Below are 16895 nucleotides of genomic sequence, written 5' to 3'. Positions count from 1 at the left end.
GTCGAAGGCTTTCATGGCCGGGATCACAGGGTTGTTGTATGTCTTTCGGGCTGTGTGGCCATGTTCCAGAAGCATTCTCTCCTGACGTTTCGCCCACATCTATGGCAGGCATCCTCAGAGGTTGTGAGGTTTTCTCCATACCTCACAACCTCTGAGGATGCCTGCCATAGATGTGGGCGAAACGTCAGGAGAGAATGCTTCTGGAACATGGCCACACAGCCCGAAAGACATACAACAACCCTATAGAATCAATACATTGTAATACACCTACCCACTGAACCTGCCCATCACATATGCCACAAGGAAGGACTTTGTTGCAAATGTTGAGTTGAAATATCTTTTCTCGCAACCTCTGAGGATGCCTGCCATAGATGTGGGTGAAACGTCAGGAGAGAATGCTTCTGGAACATGGTCATATAGCCTGGAAAACTCACAGCAACCCACTGGGTTTTTATTTATCATTCTTTTTTCTATCCATCTTTTAAAAATCTACAGAAACTTCCACATTTTTGTCACACGTTTATGGAGTGCATTATATTTAAATTGTCTATTCTACACTGCTGTCACTAATGCAGATGTGAAGGAACTTGCATGTATAAACCTTTCAAGAATATTTTGTGGAAATAAGCAGTTTACAGGAAACATTTAAATGCTGCTGTTGGCAGGATGGTTGAATTCTACACTCATCAGATCTTCATAACAAATGCATTCTATAGAAGGGAAGAGAGGATAATATGCAGAATTATAAGCATTGCACTGTTTCAGAGAATGTCTACTAATAGATATATGTGAATTCCACCTGAATATGGATGGTTTGTTATATATTTTTTCACTGTAACTATTGTTGTTATTGATATGGTATCTGTTGTAGTACTTGCCTTGTCACTAGTTGGGTTCAAAACCTTTCAGTTTAGATACTGAACTGCAGATAGATGGATTTGGGTTGAGATAATAAATATGAAGCTATGAAATTAAGCCTATTAATGTCAGTATGTTTGCCTGTTTTGGTTTGTCAACAGATCTACAAAGTCTACAGTAAATATCTTTTCTAAATTTGAGTTTTTTCTCACTTTTGATGTTTGAGATCCTTTATAATTGGAGATGTCAAGGATCAAACTAGAATATTATGTTTCTCCAACAGTGCAATTATATGTGGAAGAAAGTAGCCAGAAAGACATTCCTTTGGGACACAATGGGGGACAATTATTCCACTGTGTAGTAAACAATGTGCTGGATATGTGCATATGTTATACAGACAAGACTCTGCCATCCTATTTGTGAAAGATTAGAGGTACGTTTTAATGGGGACTTTCACCTCAAGTTTACTCAAACAAGTCAGTAAATTTTGAGAGAGCAGAAATTATTCAACATATACAATTTTGGTTTATTTCTAAACCGAGAAGCCGGGGGGGGGGGGGGGGGGAGCATATTGAGAATATAATTGGAAGTCCATATAATTATCCTTAGGAACTTTGATGAACAACAGATTAGAAGTTTAAAACTTTGAAATGAATAATTTTCTCATTTAATTTGTCATGATACTAGAGAGGTAGTGGCAGGCTTAGATATTTTGGTTATCTGTATTGTCTTTTCTAAAACCACTACAGTAATATTTCTCCAGTTAGATATACTGCGTTTCTACTATTTTATGATGCTGTGCTCGAGATGTGTGTGATTTGCATCCATCTTTATTACGTGCATTGAGGTGCTACTAACAATAACATTTAATTCTTTAATAGTTCTAATGAGTGTTTTAATAAAGAGGGGAATGCTAATCTACAGTGCTGCTAATTTAATAATACATTTAATCTTAATATTTATCCTAGATGGAAAATACAAATCTCCAAAATTAGATCTTATTAAGGGAGCACATTAAATACAGATATCCAGTCATTCTAAGAGACAGATATGTCACAGAGTGAGAGTCTCTCTCCCTCTTTTTCTGAAAACATCTTGTTGGTTTATTGTTAGTTCTAAAATAACTTTGTACCTCTTTTCACGCAAAGCATATCCAGGCAATGAACAGCAGCCAAACCAGAATGTGGGTATAAAAGGTAAAGGTTTCCCCTGACGTTAAGTCCAGTCGTGACCGGCTCTGGGGGTTGGTGCTCATCTCCATTTCTAAGCTGAAGAGCCGGCGTTGTCCATAGACATCTCTAGGTCATGTGGCCGGCATGACAGTGCCGTTACCTTCCTGCCAGAGCGGTACCTATTGATCTACTCATATTTGCATGTTTTCGAACTGCTAGGTTGGCAGGAGCTGGGGCTAATAGCAGGCGCTCATTCCGCTCCTGGGATTTGAACCTGGGACCTTTTGGTCCACAAGTTCAGCAGCTCAGCACTTTAACGCACTGTGCCACCAGCTGCATCTACACTATAGAACTAGTGCAGTTTGACACTTTAACCGCTATAGCTCAATGTTATGGGATCCTAGAAGTTGTAGTTTTACAAGGTTTTTCATCAACTCTGCCAAAGGTTGCTAGTGCCCCACCAAATACTGTTGTCATGGCAGTTAAAGTGTTGTTCAGCTGCATTAATTATACAAGTAGATGCACCCATAAGTAAAATGTAACACAGTGTTTGACATTTTTTTTTCATGTCAGGAGCAACTTGAGAAACTGCAAGCTGCTTCTGGTGTGAGAAAATTGGCTGTCTGCAAGGATGTTGTCCAGATGTTTTGATGTCTTTACCATCCTTGTGGGAGGCTTCTCTCATGTCCCCTCATGGAACTGGAACTGACAGAAAGAGCTCCCCAGGTTGGATTCAAACCAGCAACCTTCAGGTCAGCAACTCAACCTTCAAGTCAGCAGTACTGCCAGAACAAGGGTTTAACCCATTGCGCCACTGGGGCTCCTAAGTGTTTTACATGACTTCAGATCAACAGAACTATGCGAAGAGATACAGTATCATTTGCACTGTGAAAAGAGAGAAAGAAAAATGCATGGCATCTCATTTTTACATGCCTTTTATTCCATATTCAAACAGATCTATTTCAAGTTTCCTCTTTGCTTTGCTTGTGTGTCCCTGTGAGGGTCAGGATAATAATTCATGCAGTTGTTCATGAGCTTTCAGAATTCTACTTCATACAACAGTCTTTCTTAAGGGATTCCAGAAACAACAAATTAATGACAAGAAACATACTTCTGAGATTAGGATCTAAAATTTCCCCAACAGCTCTAGCTTCTGGAGATATCAAGAAGTCAATTGAATCAGATTTCCTTTTATAGTTCAGCGTCTATTGAAGGATTAGAGGGGGATTCTCCAGTGGCACAATTTGCCCTATGCCCAATTGATGCTTACAGCCTTCCTTCAGCCAATGCAAAACAGAGGGTGTGCCACATTTTAGATAGAACTCAAATGCTAATACCAGAGATACTGTTTAATCATTGAGCAGTGAGTAGGTCAGATTCAGTGGGTGCATTTGAGAATTCCAAATGCAATAAGAACAGATTTCTGAGCTCACAGGATAGGAGAAGCCAGAATTGGTTTCTAGGCATGCCCAATTAGTGTCATGTAACCACTTCTGCAATGTACCATTCAGTTTTTAAGATGTCATTGTTAATGGCTGCGAAGTGAAATATGTCAAATACATAATGGGAAATAAATACTGTCCAGTGTAACCACTGCATGCTCATAAAGTTATTTGGATGTCAATTTTTCAACACAATTTAATACAAAGAATGAATGTCAAAAAAAAGTGTATAAACTTTTCCTGAGAGATGAAAAGGGATTCATTTTCAGTGTGGCTACTTAACTAAAACTTACTCCCCTACCCTATACATTTTTATTTAAAATATACATTAAAACACAAGGTGGGCAGTAGAAATCATGCCTATAACTAAACCAGTTGTGCTAGGAAATGAAAGAAAGCCAGCTGGGAAATAATTTCTTCTCTACCAAAATGTGAAATTTATAAACTTGTATTGGCATTAGTGATTTTTTTAAAAAAAGAAAACCATGGCCATTATTTGTTATTCACAAATACCAAATAATTTTAGTCATTAGTAATGTATTACTAGGAGCTCCCGGTGGCACAGTGGGTTAAACCACTGCACTGCTGAACTTGCTGACCAAAAGGTCAGTGGTTTGAATCTGGGGAGTAGGATGAGCTCCCGCTGTTAGCCCCAGCTTCTACCAACCTAGCAATTCGAAAACATGCAAATGTGAGTAGATCAATTGGTACCACTCCGGCGGGAAGGTAACAGCGCTCCAAGCAGTCATGCCAGCCACATGACCTTGGAGGTGTCTACGGATAACTCCGGCTCTTTGACTTAAAAATGGAGATGAGCACCAACCCCCAGAGTTGGACACGACTAGACAATGTCAGGGGAAAACCTTTACCTTAATGTATTACTAAAGCAGTGGTTTGTTTTACTAAATAAACTATTTTAGATTACTAAAATGGTACACATTTGGGGCATTATGTGAGTTTACCTGCCTCACACGCCCACCAGTAGCTTCTAGGGATGTGGAGTTGAGGCCTAGAGACTCAGTCTGTATCCCCACTGCAGAATTATCACAGGTTGTACCACATTACTATGGCTCAATGCTATAGAATTCTGAGATCTGTAGTTTTGTGAGATACCTATGGTATCTTTTTCTGGAATCCACTGCCTAAACCTACTTCACTTTTCAAGGTCAGTTCATGGTATGTGGTGACGATTCTCCACCGTCAGCAAAAACGCTATAATCTTATCAAATTTCTGTGTAGTTCTAGGGAGGCTGTTGAAATTCAGTGCACACTCTTTTGAAGTCAATGGCAAAACTGCTGTTGTCATTAATGGTTCTGTGAAAGCTTAGGTTTCACACCCACCAGCTACACAAAGACTGAGATGTGTGCTGACTGCTTTCATTTCTTAAAGCTGTTCTGTTTTTCTCGTTGCTCTCTGCTCCTTTTATTTTAGCCTCATATTCTGGTTTCTGACTATAGAACTAGCACAATGTTGCATGTCATATTTTTAATAGGATCAAATATTTCTTTTCGGTTGACTTCCACAATTTTTCAAACATATACATACATTTAGAGAGGAGTTGAATTTACAGAGATCAGTTATTTTTTAAAGTTTGGGGGGCGGGGATAAGCATGCCAGATCCAGGGCCCATGCCACACGCCTGCAAGTTGTGAGTACATTTAATATCCCAATTCCTGCATAACTAGGTATTACTAGCAATTACTGTTTCTTTAAAAGTAAATAATCATTTTTCTTGTAAGGAAACATATAGTTGCTTTCTCTTGTTTTAAGAAAACTATAGATTTGCCTGACCTGTGGTACAAAACACATTCTCTTCCTAATACTCATCGCATTGTCACTAAACAACAGAGAATGAGCAAAGGTGTGAAATATGGATATTTCCCCACCACCACACTGAGTGAAGACATCCTTCCTGTATGTATGAGTGTTTATATGCCTTGAAGTCACCTGTCATGTCAACGTATAGTGACCCCATGGATTTCATGATTTTGCAAATGATGTAAAATGGAGAATACAGTTAAGTTAAATTGATTACTTCACTAACTCCTGAATGATATTTCTTCTTAAATTTTCATTTCTGACTCAAAATATCCCAGTTCTGATCAATAAAGTTGTTCTCCTCAAGTATTGCAGTTTGCAGTTTATTCATTCCATTTCTTTTTTTTGTGTTTAACTTTCCCTGATAGATGTTTCTCACACTGTTATTGTTGTTGCTGCTGCTCTCCTTCTCCTCCTTTATACCCTGCTTTTTCTGTCCACAAAGGAGACTCAAAGCAGCTTACATTAAAAATAATTTCAATACAATTTAAGATATACAAATATACAAACATTAAAACAGAACTAAATATCAATACTATTAAAAATTCACAGTTAAAATAATATGCTTGTGCAGCTTTGTACTTTCTTGTCAGCTGTGAGCAAGTCAATCGGTGAACGTCAATTTCAGCTTGACTCTACAGTACTATTTATGCTTCTCCTCTGAGATTCCACGGTAATTCACTGAGTGTATTCTGACCTGAATCTCTTTCTTGTATATCATTTTGGATTCTCCCATCATAGGATTTTCTTAATAAAAGTTGTTACTCTGTCTCCTTTTACGAAGTACTAATTCATTCTAGCTATGGTGTCAGTTCTGTTGTCTCTGAGAGATCCTCTGCCAATGTCACGCTCCCTACAACTGCTATTACTCAGTAGGTGTTTAGTGTGGCTTCTCAGCAAAAGCTTACTTGGGAAACAACTGTTAGCATGATCTCTTGTCTCACAGGAGCATGCAATCCCACCAGCACAGAAATGTAGTCTCTGTTAGTAACAAATAATTTTAAAATAAATCCCTTTGATTCAAGTGGGTATCTTTCCAATCACAGCATACCCTAAGTGTTCTCACTGTTTTGTTTGATTTTGGGTGCTATATGTGATGTCTATGTTTAATTCTATCACTAGGCCTAATTGGTAACAACAATGAAGCCAATTGACAAGTAGTTTTATATTTTGCCTGCAAAATACTCTTCTTGTCAGATAATTAAAACAGGAAGTTGTGTTTATTTGATTCTAATGTTCATGGCTATATGCATTATTGCTTAATTAATGGTGTTAAGTGTCTGAACAGATGAAATTGTTCCCCCAGTACAAAGTAAACAGGATTTTTAGTGTGTCATAAATTAGGAAATTAAAAACATTCCAGAGAATGAAGGAAGATTTTTAGGGACTGCTGTGAAGTAAATTCATCCATGAAATAGATTTGTATTTACTTGAGATGGGTGTGGGAAACAAGTGCTCTATTACAATCTTGCTTGTTAAGGAATTGACTCAATTTTTACAATGAAAGAAGAAACGATAATCTACCTTTGAAATTGTTGCCATTGTCTGACAAATCCCATTTGGATGAGAATGATTTCTTCCAGAATTTAACACATACCCAGAGATAATTCAAACATTCACTCCAGGAATACCTGCTGATGGTGAGATTCATCAATTAGAAAACAGCAGGCACTTGTCCCATTGGATGCTAACAGATGCAAAGATATTATTATTTTACTGTGGCCATAAAGTAAAAACAAGTTTTGTGGAGAGGGGGAAAAAAACATTGAAAATTAGTCCATAAAGCTTAACTTCACTTGTTAATGAAGATTTCTGAGGACAGCCTGGGAGTATCTCCTTTAACCATGATCAAATAGGCAATTTGATCTTTTAATTTCCCCTACCCTTTAACAGAAGTTCTTTCTGCTATAACAGATATATCACATCATGTAATTCTGTTCCTTTAGAGTTGCAAAATGTGACAGATAATATCCTAGCCATCCAGCAAAAAGGGAAAAAAAAGGTATTCTGTATCTTGAAATCCTTTCCTCCATACAAGACTATATGAAGAACTTTGCTGGATCAGTCAAAGGAATCAGTGCCACTGTTGCCAGTGGGCCAGTGAATTCACTGCAAGCTTTAATGCAGTGGTTCTCCACCTGGGTCCCCAGATGTTTTTGGCCTACAATTCCCAGAAATCCCAGCCAGTTTACCAGCTGTTAGGATTTCTGGGAGTTGAAGGCCAAAAACATCTGGATCCCTGCCTCTGTCTATCCTCCTTTTTCTCCTCCATTATCTTATGACCTCAACAGATAGAGTGAAATCAGTGTCCTAGGACACTTTCACCCCATCTGTATGCCCATCACACAACATTGTGTGACTTCCAAAGGAGGCCCCGCTCCCAACCGATGTGAAAGCATCACTGGGTGCTTTGAGCCCAACACCAGAGGCTTTCCGTGTTGTTCTGGCTCCAATGGAGCCATCACAGAGCCTCCCTTTGAGGGCGACGCTTTCTCCATGTGATAAAGTGTCAGGGAGAGGGAACTGCGCATGGGGTGACAGATTCACCCCACTGCTCCCTCTTTCCTTGCAGAAGCCTGGTGAAATGGGATGCTTTGCCTGGGCTTTCTGATGAGGTCATTAGAGCTGTGAATGCTGTCCCTTGTCTGCTTGATCATTGCTATTTGCACTGGATTCTTTTCAGGGGTATGACTAAAGGAAGTATCATGATGAGCACATGTACTACATCACCACATCAGAGAGAAATCTAGGAAAATATTTCACAATTTATGAACAACATGAAAAAGGTTCTGGAGCAAGAAGGCAGAACAAGAATAGGTGCAGCTACAGCATATGGGTAGAATTTGTACTGTATTAGCTTTATTTCTATCCTACCTTATAGTACCCATATGCACATATGTGAATATACATTCATTCTGTTAATTTAGTTATTCTCCTGTCTTTCTCCCAGTATGGGACCTAGGATGGCTAATCTTTGTCTTCCAGGGCTTTTGTAAAGCTAATAGGCTGAAATTTGAGAATAAACTATCCCAAAAGCACTCCTTCATTACAGAAGAAATAGCTCACAACGACATATTATTTCTGGGGAAATCCATTTGACTGCTACTATAAAGATAGTCGATAACCTACAAATTAGGGATTCATCTTTTCTGCAGTGGCTGACATTTTGGGTTACTGCCGATGGCCCTAGAAATGACCCATGATCATGTCACTGGAGAAGGGCCTGATCATGTCATTAAATGTTTAGCATTAAAGCAGCAAATACAGTTGTTTTCAGTTTGTCATCCAAACCCACATGTACATAGAAAGAACAATATTTTCCTGCTTGTGTCTTTCCAAATTACAACATTTGATTTATATCTATTACCTTTTTGCAAAGACCGTCAAACTGCACACTTTGAAGGCTCCTGGATGACATGAATTTTGTATGCAGACTTGTCTCTTGCTTTTTCCTGGAGCTGACCCCACAAAAACAAGAGAACTTGTCATGCCTCCACCCAGAATAAGATTAAAGACTTTCCCTCCACCCCAACTGCCATTGCCCTGATCTCAGAGGGAGTGAAGAAGACTCTGAGCTTAAACCTGTCCCCACTGCCATCCCCTTTTATGTTATGTCTTAATTAGATTATAAGTCTGAGGCAGGAAGTTGTTTTGTGCTAGAAAAAACAAATGCTCCACCTGTCCCCAGAGGTGACCCATGAAAACGGAGGACTTGGGGTTGTGGCCTTTTGTCTGAAGAAACGTGAGAGGTAGAAAGTACTGGCAGAGTATTGCAGACCTGCATGCATTCCCTAACTTTGCATACTTCCTTGATGAGGGATACTGTCCAGTTTTCAATACTGTACTGAAGTATTAAATTACAAAATCCAACCAAAAAGCAATTCTCGGGGTTTTGGTTTTTAGGCCTGTTCCTGGGGTTATTTGGAGCACTAATTCATAAAAGTGCTTTAGATAGACTGCATCAGCTCTATCTAGCTTCTTAGATATGGTTATCATTATTTTCTATGAGTGACTGGTACACAGCATTATGTTCTTTATCTCAAAAACTGAAGCTGATAGGGAAACACTGGTGTCATCTTTGGAATCAGCAGGTCCAATATACCCAGAAACAGGTCTAACGTTTTTTTAAAAAAAGGAGTTAAAAACCTGGCTCATCCAGTGCACTTTTGAATAATTTAGTCCCCACGATCAAAACCTCACTTAAACGAAATCACTATATTTCACACTTTATGCTGCTCTGTGTTGGAACTAACTTGAATTCCTACCTCACTCCAATTCTCTTAGAAAATGTTTAGCACTTTGTCCATTTACGCTCCCAAATGGCATTATAATATATATCTTTGTACTTTTGCCTAGACCGCCCTCCCATTTTATGCACTTTGTTACTAAATGGTGGTCCTTTCATGTTATCATTTTATTTCTTAATGTTTTTTATTGTTATTATATTCTATTACCCTGATTTTAATGTGTTTTATCTGTTTGAAGATGCTGTTTTTACATGTATTTTATTTTGCTCATTACTTGTTTTTCGGGCTTGGCCCCGTGTTAGCCACCCCAAGTCCCTGCAGAAAGATGGAGGCATGTTAGAAAAATAAAGGTGTTGTTATTATTATTATTATTGTTGTTGTTGTTGTTGTTGTTGTTATTATTATTATTATTATTATTATTATTATTATCAACATTTGAGGAACCAAAATATGTGTTGGCCAGTGTTTTCAGTCTAATCAGCTTTATTACATGTAATGGTGGTGTGGTGCGACTTTGTCCTTTTTCTTATACAGCCAAACTAAATTACTCCATCAGACCAGCTTCTTCTTTAAACTTTTCCATTGTCACCAGTTTCCATTTTTTTGTCAGTTTATTGCTACTTTTCCAACCTTACTACTCCTTTGTCAAGTTCTGTTGTGCCCCTTAGCGTTATCATACCCATTTTGTGAATGCCAAACAAACCTTAATAAAGGTTAGCTTCACAACAAAGCCATTGGATCTGACCATGGACAAATGTTAAACCAAATGCTAAACATTACACAGCCATACATCTTGAAAAGGCAGGAACCCACAAAAGGTAGGGGACAACATACAAGTTGTAAGACAAAATGGATTGTGATAGAAATGTTCATGTAGACTAATACAGCTGTGAATGCCAAAAGAAAAAAAAAGCACATCAATCATACCATTCAGGTTAAGCCAGGCCTGCAAGCCTGCATTTTGTAGCAGTTATGTATTTATTGCAAAGCAGTAATTTTCTCACCGAGAACACAGCATGAATTAGATCTGTAGCTCTCTGGGTGTTTTCTTGGTATTTCATAAAGCACCACTGAAATACACATACAATCTTCTTTGGCTCCCTCTGTGGGACCAAGTCTATCACTTAGCAACGTTTGCTAAGGAGTGCATTGCTTCCCCCTCCTCCTGCTGCAAATGACGTCATTCACTTGGGGGAAATAAAATCAGCTAGACTGTTATGGCAAAGCTGCAAAGCAGTGCTAGGAATAACTGAGTAAATGACTTGCTACCACCAAACTGCTATTGAGAACATGGTTCCAATGGAAAAGCTTTTGAATCAAATACAGCAGCATCTGCATTGATTATGTGACCAGGTCCCAAACTTGGAAAATAGCCCAATTTTTGCTGAATGACTGAACCCTAATCTTTGTGCCACCCAATGACTTGTTTAAATTCAGATAATTCAGCCAACAAGAGTGCTGAAAAAAAGATTTGGACTTCCTTCCATCCATTCCCTTGCTCTGAACAAGAAAGTAGCCAGATTGCCTCCATCCACTACTGAAATTCAACAAATCACTATTGATGTTTTATTATCTATTGGAAAGAATTTATGACATTGACTGGTGTTTTTACTATTATGAGGGGATTCTGCCTGGCAGATTTCAAAACAAATAGGCTTAAAAAGGTTTGGACTCCCTAACCTTTAACTAGTGATTTTTTTAAAAGGAGCTTGGCAATAACTTTTTAATTTCTTGGCAAATTTAGATGAAATTTACAGGTGTAGTCATCCCATTTGAAAGGAGCAAAAGGAGGTAGCAGAATTTGTGCAAGAACAGCATTTAGAGTTGACAGTTTTCCTTAAAAAGAGCACAAATCTATCCCCTCAAAGATTTTGTGAGCAGTTATTCTGCAAATGACATTCAGAATAAAAATAACCTAGATAACCCACAATTTTTCAGAAGCATTAATACAGAGCTTTGGGGAAGAATGGGATGTATTCAAATTTGGGGAGAGGGGATGTGATTTGCTCCCCCTTTTTCTGTTATTGGCCAAGTGGCAATTTGTATGAAAACAACATATAATGTAGGAGTGAGCTGAAAAATGTCAGGGATATAGATGGAAGTGCCAAAGAATTATGGTAAATGAAAAACCATTTCAGACTTTTTCTTTATCCAATCAACATCAAAGTCATAGAACATGCACAAAAAGGACTGGATGATGAATGCAAAGCTTACAGAGGCAGAAGGAGTTGAACATCTAATGTTTTCCAAGCTCCTGATGTGACATCTCTGTAGAGCTCACAGATTCCACCAACACAGTTTTAACATTTCTGATCTGGAGGGAAAAAAAACTAGCAAACATCACTGCATACTGAGTTAATCTATGGTATTATTGCAGCATACCTCCTTCATCATTGCAGCATATCACTGGAGCCCCCGGTGGCGCAGTGCGTTAAACTCTTGTGCCACCAGGACTGATGACTTGAAGGTTGGGTTGCTGACCTGAAGGTTGCCGGTTCGAATCCATTCCGGAGAGAGCATGGATGAGCTCCGTATATCAGCTCTAGCTCCATGCGAGGACATGAAAATGGTTAAAGCTTCAAAATATCCAGGCGTCTCCTTTCAATTCTCTCACACCAGAAGCGACTTGCAGTTTCTCAAGTCACTCCTGACACATATACACACAAAAAAATCCTTCAAAGATCAGAATGGTTCTCCCTGGGGGAAAAGAGCGGTATATAAATTAAACAAACAAACAAACAAACAAACAAATAAATAAATAAATAAAATGGGGCCAAGAAGAAACCTCAAAATCAGAAAACAAGGTTGGCCCCAAGTGTTATTGTGACTAGGACAGTGGGAAGAATTAATCTTGATTTTTTTCTCCCATTGATGTTAGTGCACAAATGAGTTAGGAAAATTTAAGCTTTATCTTGAATGGTGTCTTTAAAATGTTTAGTATCTGTCAAGCTTCTTACCCCAATATTGCTCAAATTGTGTGTTTACTGATGCTGCTTTGAAGTTTCAGATGAAAATCACTTCCATTGCCTTGACTCCTCTCCACCTTTCCTGTGAGCTGCTTACCTTTTAAGCTACAATCCCGTAATCAATTGTGCCACCTTATATGAGATGCCTGTCTTCAAGGGGTCCTCTCATCTCTGTGATAAACAGCCAGTTGTATATTTTCCTTTCCACTTACAAGAGGATTAAGAGAGAACTACTCCCACTTTGGAGCAGCCAGGATACTTGATAAAAATCTATTATTTTCCCAGCTGTGCTTCCACCATATAAAGGGAGAACATTTTAAACTGCAATATATGAAAAAAGTTATTAAAAGAACACCAAGAGTCAGAGTACCATGAAATTAGTTATCTGGACCTGTAGGAGGTTTGGATTTTAAACAAGAAATTAAAATAAGGAATGTACAGTGATCTGTCTTTTAGTACAATGCTACTCAAAGTGGTGGTCTGTGGCCCAATGCCAGTCTGGGTGCCATTGGTTGACAGTCAATAGCAAGTTTCCAGGAAAGAAATAGTTGTATTCAATGTGAACAAATATAATTCAAATTGATGAAAAATAAAATCCTGCCGGGCCTCTGCATCAAATAGCACTGTCTCAGACCACTATTTCCTATGGAGCTCACTTGGAAGCATGTTTGATTGCAGCCTCAATGTTGTTACAAACACAAAAAAGGTTTGAATAACATGATCAATAGAAGAGCAATAGAGCATTGGTATAATCCTTAAAATCCTTCCAATGCATATTATTATTATTATTATTATCATCATCATCAACAACAACAATAATCTTATTTCTTACCTGCCTCTCTTTTGGCTCGAGGGGGGAAACAGCATAGCTAAAAACACATCTTCATATAACATTATGTAATATATATATATTAAAATGTATTTCTATGAAATGCATATGGTATATTAAAATACACAAAACATACATTATAATACAGTAAATACAGGACGTTAGCTTAAACTTCATAATTAAAATTGTTTGGGTAGGCCAGCTGGAAGAGATAGGTCTTCAATTCCAACAGATTGAGCTGTCATTTAGCTGTTGAATCTCTTCTTGCAGATCATTCCAGAGTCTTGGGCCACTGATGAATAGGTCTTCTGGGTGACGGTTGCCAATTGGTTTCCAGTTGGCTGGAGTAGCCATCTCACAGAGGACCTCACGACCTCATCCCATGGGGGAGCTTTCCCCGTGCCATTTAGTCAGTGGGTGTGGTGAAACGGCAGGCACGAGGGGCAACTTCTTTATCCCGCGTACACCTCCCGAGCAGCAACACTTCCCCGAACACACTGGGGAAACGTCGCCCAAACAGGGCAGAAGACATGGGAAGGCTCTTGTGTTTGGGGAGTAGCATCCAAGGATTCTTCCACCTCAGTTGGGGGTGAAGCCACAGCCAGAAGTCACATGATGTTGTGTGATGGCTGCTGTGGTGCTCCATTTCCAAAGAAGGGTCTAAGCATCCTAAGACACTTATTTTAACCAGTGTGATGAGGTAGTAAATCTCTGGGATAGATATACAAGAAGGAAAGTATCTTTTTAGGAAGTAATACACTTCTTTGTCATAGTTTAATCATTTCAATTGTTGTTGAGATACCCAAGGAAGATATTCCAAATCTGGAATCATTCAGATATGTTGGGCTGTAACTCTCTTCACCATGGCAAACACCGAAATGATGGGAGTCATAGTTTAACATATCTTGGCACAAGGGACAGGTTTGGGAGAAGACTTATCTAGGCACTTGTTCCTTAACAATTTAATTAGGATTTGTGCAAATTAATGTTTTGAGGGTTATGTCCTTCAGGTATTTTATTTATTATACTTTGAAACAGAAGCTAGTTTTCATTTAATGCTTAGAAAGTAGAAATAAAATCAATCTGGAGACAGTTAAATGAATTTAAAACTACATTTCTTCTCACCAACTCCAACTGAAAGAACAAGAGGACTTAAAAAGGATGTACCCAAATCTAACCTGGTTCCAATATATACAACTAAAAGAACAATTTGGGATAGACAGTAAAATTGGCTTTAATGAAAAAGAAACAATTTGGGACAAGTTGCTAAAGAACGGGAAAAAAAGTATAACAATTCTATATAATACATTGTTAGAATGGTCGACGGAGACGGAAGCGGTCAAGACATGCATGACAAAATGGGCCAGAAATATTGGAAGACAGATCAAATTTGACGAATGGGAACTAGTTTGGAATGTAAAATTAAAGTATACATATGCGACAGACCTGAAAGAAAATTGGCTCAAAATCTTTCACAGGTGGTATATAACACCGGAAAAATTAGGCCGAATGTACCCCAATATCCAGAACAAATGCTGGAAGTGTAAAAATCAGGTAGGCTCATTCTACCACGCGTGGTGGACATGTGAAGAAACTCAGAAATATTGGAAAATAATACACGCCGAGACACAGAAAATAATAAAAAAATCTTTCCCTCTAAAACCAGAATATTACCTCTTAGGAATAACCGACAAAGATATGAAGATCAACAGAAATGAAGACATACTATTTACATATCTGTCAACAGCAGCGAGAATTTTATACGCAAAATATTGGAAAACACAAAACATACCAAGCACAGAAGAGTGGATCGCGAAAATGGATGAAATATATGATATGGACTCACTAACTTTCCTGATTAAACAACACAAAGGGCAACCAATGAAATGTACAGATTGGTCAACCTACAAGGAATACAAGCATCAAAGGAAAGGGAATTAACTATCTGAATAAATCTAAAGAACAATAAACTTTGATCGGTACAATCAGAAAAAGAAAACAAAAACCACCCAGGACTATAGGAAAAATTGGAACAATAGCAAATCATACCTAAGCGACGAGGATGGAAGACTGAACCACCCCCCCCCACTCCCCCCCTCCCTCCCCCACCCCCCTCCCAACCTTCCCCCTTTTTCCTTTCCCTTTTTTTTTTTAAATTATTTTTATTCTCTCATTCTATCTTTCCTATACCCACCATTGTTCTCACTCTTTTTATGTATAGAAACACTCAATAAAAATTTAATTTAAAAAAAAAACTACATTTCTTCTCATTAACAAGTAATGTTAGAAAAAGAGATGTTTTAACTGTTATGTAGGAGGGAAATTCAATGGCAATAATTATTGAGAAAACAGCAAGTAACAACAATACACACAAAGAACCAGTAGGCAAGTCTAGAATTAATGGGTATAAATTACAAGGAAGGTAACTTCAGATAAAGAGCTTGACAGAATAGGTTTTTTTTTTTTTGCTAAAGGTAAATTCTACGAGCTTGAGGAAAAGTTGGAAAAGTTGATTTTTGGACTACAGTTAACTATTTTTAACTATGTTTTATTTTAATTATGTTTTGCTTTGATGAATTGTTTTGTATTTGTGTCTATGGGCATTTTGTCCCATATGTAAGCTGCCCCGAGACCCTTCTGGGAGATGGTGGCAGGGTATAAAAATAAAGTTATTTATTGTTGTTGTTCCCAACTCATGAAGCTGGATCTACACCTCCCTATATACGAGGATCTGATTCCAGATTATCTCTTTTGAACTGGATTATATGAGTCTACACTGCCAGAAAATATAGGATAAGCACATAATCAGGGGCCAGATCCTGGGAAACAGGGCAGTATAGATCCAACCTTAGATATTTATGCCTATTCACAATTTCATTTTGTATTTTCTGCAACAGAGAAAACATTACTTTAGGAAGTGAAATAACTACGGTTTTAAAAAGAAAGCTTAATTTAGGTAAAATTATCATTTTTTAAACTAAGGCTATGTACTACAGCCAAGGTATATTGAATTGCTCAATTGTTCAGCATTTGTTTAATGGATTTGATTAAGGGAGCATATTATAATTTGATTAATTAGATAATTTGTGGGCAATTATGATACCTTGATGCTTTAATTAGTAGGTATCTTTAGAAATTTCTGTAGCCTAATTGTGTATAGTTATAATTTATACAGTATTTAAACTGGAGATCTTAATTTCCCCCCTTATTTATTTCTAGTTCAAATATTAGTACAAATTTCATTTTAAAAAATGTATCTCCCATATCCATAAATAAACAAACTTGGAAAAATAGGATTAGTTTCATTTGTTGAATGCTTTTTTCAGTATGAAAAGATGCAGTTGCAAAGCACCAGGTTTCACATTTCCAACTGTAATGCACAACATGCAAGAGATATCTTATTGTATCATAAATATGATGACCTCGATGGAAACCAGACTGATCTCGAGCAAAGTAATTGCTAATCATTGGCCAATATTGCCATGAATATTTTGTTATCCAGGTTTAGCAAAGATGTAGTAAAATAGGACATGGCTTCTTCTGGACATTGGCCTTCTTTCAA

At 37.9% G+C, this 16895-nt stretch overlaps 1 protein-coding gene and 1 long non-coding RNA gene across 6 annotated transcripts in view; both read right to left on the bottom strand.

Moving 5' to 3' along the window:
- Positions 1–16895, bottom strand: part of LOC100559465 (thyroid transcription factor 1-associated protein 26) — a 94054-nt gene that overhangs the window by 35949 nt on the left and 41210 nt on the right. The window contains exon 4 of one of the 5 annotated variants that reach the window (XM_062966603.1): positions 11921–12235. The exons of 3 other annotated variants lie outside the window; for them this stretch is intronic. In XM_062966603.1, the coding sequence (XP_062822673.1) occupies positions 12221–12235 (15 nt within the window). In that variant the 3' untranslated portion in view covers positions 11921–12220. Of the gene's footprint in view, positions 1–11920; positions 12236–12865; positions 14045–16895 lie in introns of those variants that run through there. One more of the 5 variants, XM_008110909.3, reaches the window with a different exon arrangement.
- LOC134294846 (uncharacterized) lies at positions 4944–11922 on the bottom strand. The gene is made up of 3 exons (XR_010001507.1): positions 11753–11922; positions 8659–8749; positions 4944–6925 (listed from the first exon to the last, which is right to left on the bottom strand). It is a non-coding gene; the product is annotated as an uncharacterized LOC134294846 (long non-coding RNA).

This window comes from Anolis carolinensis, unplaced genomic scaffold, assembly GCF_035594765.1.
Source record: "Anolis carolinensis isolate JA03-04 unplaced genomic scaffold, rAnoCar3.1.pri scaffold_25, whole genome shotgun sequence".
Lineage (NCBI taxonomy): Eukaryota > Metazoa > Chordata > Lepidosauria > Squamata > Dactyloidae > Anolis > Anolis carolinensis.
Note: the sequence above shows the minus strand (reverse complement) of the source record. Positions and strands in the feature narration are given on the sequence as shown.